This window comes from Leptosomus discolor, chromosome 21 (genome assembly GCF_034619465.1).
Source record: "Leptosomus discolor isolate bLepDis1 chromosome 21, bLepDis1.hap2, whole genome shotgun sequence".
Lineage (NCBI taxonomy): Eukaryota > Metazoa > Chordata > Aves > Leptosomiformes > Leptosomidae > Leptosomus > Leptosomus discolor.
Window position 1 is genome coordinate 3,590,159 of NC_141411.1, and position 5,126 is coordinate 3,595,284.

The 5,126-nt window shown below is 56.3% G+C and overlaps 1 protein-coding gene across 1 annotated transcript; it reads right to left on the reverse strand.

Moving 5' to 3' along the window:
• Positions 1–1,443: 1,443 nt before the first annotated feature.
• On the reverse strand, positions 1,444–4,415 carry PRELP (proline and arginine rich end leucine rich repeat protein). The gene is made up of 2 exons (XM_009954613.2): positions 3,479–4,415; positions 1,444–1,622 (listed from the first exon to the last, which is right to left on the reverse strand). Exons 1-2 carry the CDS (start codon positions 4,413–4,415, stop codon positions 1,444–1,446), a joined length of 1,116 nt encoding a protein of 371 aa, XP_009952915.1.
• Between the last annotated feature and the right edge of the window lie 711 nt (positions 4,416–5,126).

Here is a 5,126-nt window from a genome sequence, read left to right on the forward strand (position 1 = left end):
GGTGGCTGAACACAAAGGAGGTAATGGCTGATTTCTTGGTTTATTGCTTTAATGCTGATTTCGGTTGGATTTTTTTTTTTTACCCTCTGGTCTTAAATCTAAATCCTGAGAATCAGGAAGAAAAAAAAGAGTATAACCCCCCCTAAACCCGGACACCCTATATATGCAGGTACAGCTATCAAAGAGGGAAGCGGTACATGTGAAAACAGGGAGAAAGGGGAATAAAAAATAGCTTTTCCCAAAGAGTAATGCTTCTCTTTTCTTTTTCTTTCCTTCTTTTTTTATTAAAAAAAAAAAAAAAAAAAAGGCAAAACCAGTCTTGTGTGTTTGGTTCAAGAAAGCAACAGAAAGTAAAACTTCCACGAGAAGGGAGTCAAGGCAGGAGGGCAGAGGGACTGTGAGAGCAGAGCGGAGATCTCACGGGTCAACCCAGCCCCAGCAAAGCCCGGCTTTACACCCACATCAGCATCTGGCTCCAGGTACCGAAACACAAGTGGAGGGAGGAAAGCTGGGGAGGGGGCTGGCCTGGCAAAGGGGGGGGGTGTGGTGTATTGCTGCGGGGAAGGTGTAACGCGCCCGGGGCACAGGAGAGCCCAGCTCCAGCCACAGGACAGCCTCCTGCCAAATTCACACCACCACGAGGGAATGAGCCCCTTGACCTCCAGAGCAATGGAGAGCCAAGGCCAAAGCCCCCCAGGCGGGTCCAGGCAGGAGGAGGAGTGTGTCCCTCGCCCCACTGGGGACCCCGGGACGTGGCTCTGGCCACGAGGTGTCGTTGCCGGTCCTGCCGGTCAGCACCAGACCCGGCCACCCTCTGCCTGCCCCAGTCACCCATCGCTGGTGCACCCAGATGGCATCACCCCACGTCCCGGGGCTGCAGGGTGGCCGTCTGCACCCTTGGCCCGGGGCATCCCTCCTCCACCTCCGTCACAGGGGTTTTTTTTTCCCCAGGGACATCGTGGACTCTCTGGGTGCAGCCACCCGGAGCAATGATGTGACCCGAGTTCTTGCAGCGAGGTGGCCCCTGGGCTCCCTCGTCAGCTCCATCCAGAGATGCTTTTGACTTGGATCGAATCCAACCTCCTGAAAATCTGCCAGGAGAGACAGAGCCAGCTCCAGGGCTGGCCTGGGGGAGGGCAGAGAAGGCAGGGCCCCCAGGCAGGGAGCTGGGGCGAGCGTGGCAGCCACCCCGGGGTTGCTGCTGTGACCTGGGACGGCTGCTGCGACACGGTGCTGTCCTGCAGACAGCGGTCCCCAAGGACACACATGCCCCCCGTGTCCACAGCCACTGCAGGGGAGGAAAGGGGGAAGGGCAAGGGGGACGGAGGCGAGGTGTTGAGCAGGGGGAGAGGGTGGCAAAGAGGGTCCCAGGTGTCAAATACCGACGGGGGCCGAGTCTCTGTGCAAAGCCAAGTCCTGGGAGAGGCGTGCTGCTGGGCAGGGCTAGAAAACCACGGACTGCAGGAGGCGGAAACACATCATGAGGTCCAAGGGGATGGGGGGTTTCAGGAGGTTCCCGTCCAACCGCAGGTACCGGAGCCGGGGCACGCTGTCCAGGTTGGAGAGGGAGAAATCGTGGATGGACATCAGCGAGGTGGGGCAGATCTGCGTCCCGTTGATTTCTGCAGGGAGGAGAGGGAAAGCGGGATGCAGGTTAGAGGAAAGGGAAGACGGAGAGGGATGCTACAGACGCCCCCTCCCTGCCTGCCTGTCTGTGGAACCCCAAAATGGGGCTGCTTTGCTACTGAGGGGGAGAATCCCCAGCCTCTCCCAGAAGATGGCACAGCCCCAGCGAGAGGAAAATCCTGCTGGTGTTCAGAAATGAAGTAGGTCACGTTCAGCCAAAGCGCGGTGAGGGATGCAGTGTCGTTTGAGAGAGAAAAGGGATTATTTCAAACATGAAACCTGCCGAGCCAGCCCTAAGCCTTCAACAAAACATCAAGGGAACACGCTCCAGCACCGTTACGCTGAAGATAACGTCAATAACCAGCTCGTTGCTCGCTTCTGGATTTCCACATGTTTCTCCCCACCCCAGGGCCTGCGTTATGGAAAATAAACCTGCGGATTCTTATGTCGTTACCCAATTCCAGGGATTGAAACCTTGTAAAAGCTGGGTAAAATGGGCAAAAATGAGCCGGGGCGTGATGTGCACGGCCATGCAGGCTTGCCTCCATGGAAAGCCCTCGCAGGACCTGGGTACCGGTGAAGCCAGCAGCAGTCACCACCTTTGCCCCAAGGTTCCCCTTGGCTCCAGTTTGGTGGTATTTAAATAAAATGCAGATTAACCAGCATTTGAACCAGACGCTCCTCACTGCATCATTATTCCCTGGGAACCGACTCTGGAGAGCCCCTGAGAGAAGGGATGTGGCTTTGTGAGGGTTTTGTCCCTCTCCCTGGCATCGCATCCCGTAACATCCTACTAGTGCTCACCTGCAAAGGGCGGCTTTCTTGCTCATCCCTTCTGGGCTCGTTCCGTGCCCTGTTTGGGCAGGAGCTGGCCTTGCTGAAGCTGCTCTGTGATTGCACAACCCCTCGTTGGCAGCGGGTCACCCTGACACGTAAAGCCACGCACCGCTGCTGCACAATAAAACACCGCAGCGTGGAAGTGCTGGTGTCACACCACTTGTGGGGACCAGCGTCCTGCCCGACGGCGGCTTCACGGGTGAGTAAGGCCCTGGGTGGGTCCTGCAGCCCCCGTACGCCCCACCGCAGCCAGAAACAGAAGAGCCCAGCACGCTTTTGCTGGTGCACACGGAGGGTTGCTGGCAGGAGCGCCGCGTTCTGGCTCCCCCACAAGGACAGCAGGTTGCTGGACCTCTAATAGCAGAAACATCTGGGCTGACCAGGAGTGGGTCTCTTATCTTCTTCTTGAATGTGCTAGCTACGGTTACACAACTCACAGGCCAGCACCTCTTCCATGAAATTGCAGTGCTTTGCCTGGAACGGTGTGAAACTGCCCCGGTTGGTTTGCCAAGGCAACCTCCATCGCAGCCTTGTTCTCCCTGTTCCTTTCTCTGTGAGGCTCAGCTCGAGAGCTAAGCTGGGTTATTTCTCACCATCTTGACTGCGTATTTGGCATCTGTTCTTAAAATATGTGCACAGACTCTCCTTTTTAAATATCCCTATTTCTGAGCCCTGCTGGGGAAGTAACTATTTAGGTGGTAGGTGGCCCCAAAGAAGAGCTGCCCCTGACAATGAACAAGAAAAGCCCTGCAGCACCAGGGGGAATTCAGCTCTGCTCCTCAGCTGCCACCTTCATCCTCAGGCCATCCATCCCTGCATGCAAATCCATCCCCCTTAGGGCCTTGTTCACCTACAAAATGCTCCCAGCTCATCCCACCACCGCATCCCCCCTTTGAAGAGTTCACACCCCACTGGGTGAAAAATGGCCTTTTTCAGCGAGACACTTGCCATCCTCAAGCCCACCTGCTCCCCCCCAGACCTCACCACAGCCTCCCGACCGGCCAGCACAACTCACTTTCAATGGAGTTGTTATTCAGGTAGAGGTGCTCCAGCTTGGGGCTGATGAAAGGGACGTTGGTGAGCTTGTTGTGGGCCAGGTGCAACACCAGCAAGTTGGTGAGGTTGAAGGAGTTCTTGGGGAGCCCCTTGTCAGAGATCTGGTTGTAGTTGAGCCGGATGAATGCCAGGTTGGGGAACTCCTTGAAGTAGTCACTGGGGATGTCCTCAATGTTGTTCCTGTCCAGGAAGAGCTGGTGGATGGCACTGGGCACCCCAGGGGGCATTTTCCTCAGGATATTGTGGGCAAGGTTGAGCTGCATGAGGTTCTTGAGTCCCTTGAAGGTGTTTTTGTTGAAGACCCCATCGCTTAGCTTGTTGTGGTGCAGATCCAAGAGCACCAGGTTCTCCAGCTTGTTGAAGACCCCAGCAGGGATCTTGGAGATCTGGTTCCTGCTCAGACGCAGCTGCTCCAGGTTGGGTGGCAGGAAGGCAGGCACCTCCTTGAGCTGGTTCTTCTCCATGTAGAGGAAGATGAGGTTTTCCAGCTTCTCCAGGACCCGCCTGTCCACCTTCCGGATGCGATTGTTGTCTAGGTTGACCCATTTCAGCCCCGTGGCGTTCCTGAAGGACTCCTCCGGGAGGTCGTCGATGAAGTTGTTCTGGAGGTAGAGGTAGTGGATGCGGGACGGGATGATGGGGACCTTCCGCAGGTTGCGGCTGTCACAGTAGAGGGCAGAGGGGAAGTCTGGGGGGCAGTAGCATTCTCGGGGGCAGTCGGGGAAGACGGAGGGGGGACCCGGCGGCAGGGGTGGAGGCAGCTCTGTGGGCTCGACGGGCTCGACGAACTCGGGAGGCGGGCGGGTGGGTTTCCGGGGAGGCTTCCTCCGCTGCCCGCTCACCTCCGAGATCAGCACAAGAACAAGCGGGAGAAGCAATCTGAAGGCCACCTTCATGGTCCAGATGTTTCCCTGAGGGAGGCAACAAGAAGGGGTGGGTTAGGAAGCGCCCAGTTTAGGTACCACATCATCTCCTATCTCCCCACATCACTGACAGGCAGGAATTTACCCCACATCCCTGCCAGTAACCTGCGATTTTCTCGTCTTCCCCTTGGAAGTTATCTTTAAATCCAATCCTTCTCCAGAGCGTGAGACACTGAGATCCCCTCTCTCTGGCTCAGCTTTATGCCATGGTGGGCTGGGTGGGGTGTTTTTTTTTCATTTGGTTTGAGGATTTTTCACATGCCACCCCCAGCAGTACCCCGCAGAGCCTGGCCCCCCCAGGAGCTCCAGCACCACTATGCCCTCTCCCTGAAAGATGCATTGTCCCTTCAGAGACCTTGATGGATTAGGCTTGATTTTGCACTTGAGCCAAAAAATCAATGATTCAGTAGCGAATTGGCTGAGCAACAGCACCAGGAGGCCAGCAGCAGTTAGCGGGGCAGCAAAGATGGATGGCCCTGTGCTTCAGGGACAAGGCTTTAGTGCAGGACAGCCCATTTTCAAGGCCATGGGCTAAAAGGGGTATTTGCAAGACTACTCACGGGCAATACCAAAAGTGTTCAGCTCTACAGCTCCCTGTGCTGCCCAAATAACTGAACCGTCACCTCCAGTCCCACTGCAGGGTGCTGGGCTGGGCCGGTTGTTGAGCGAAAGTACCAGTAGAAG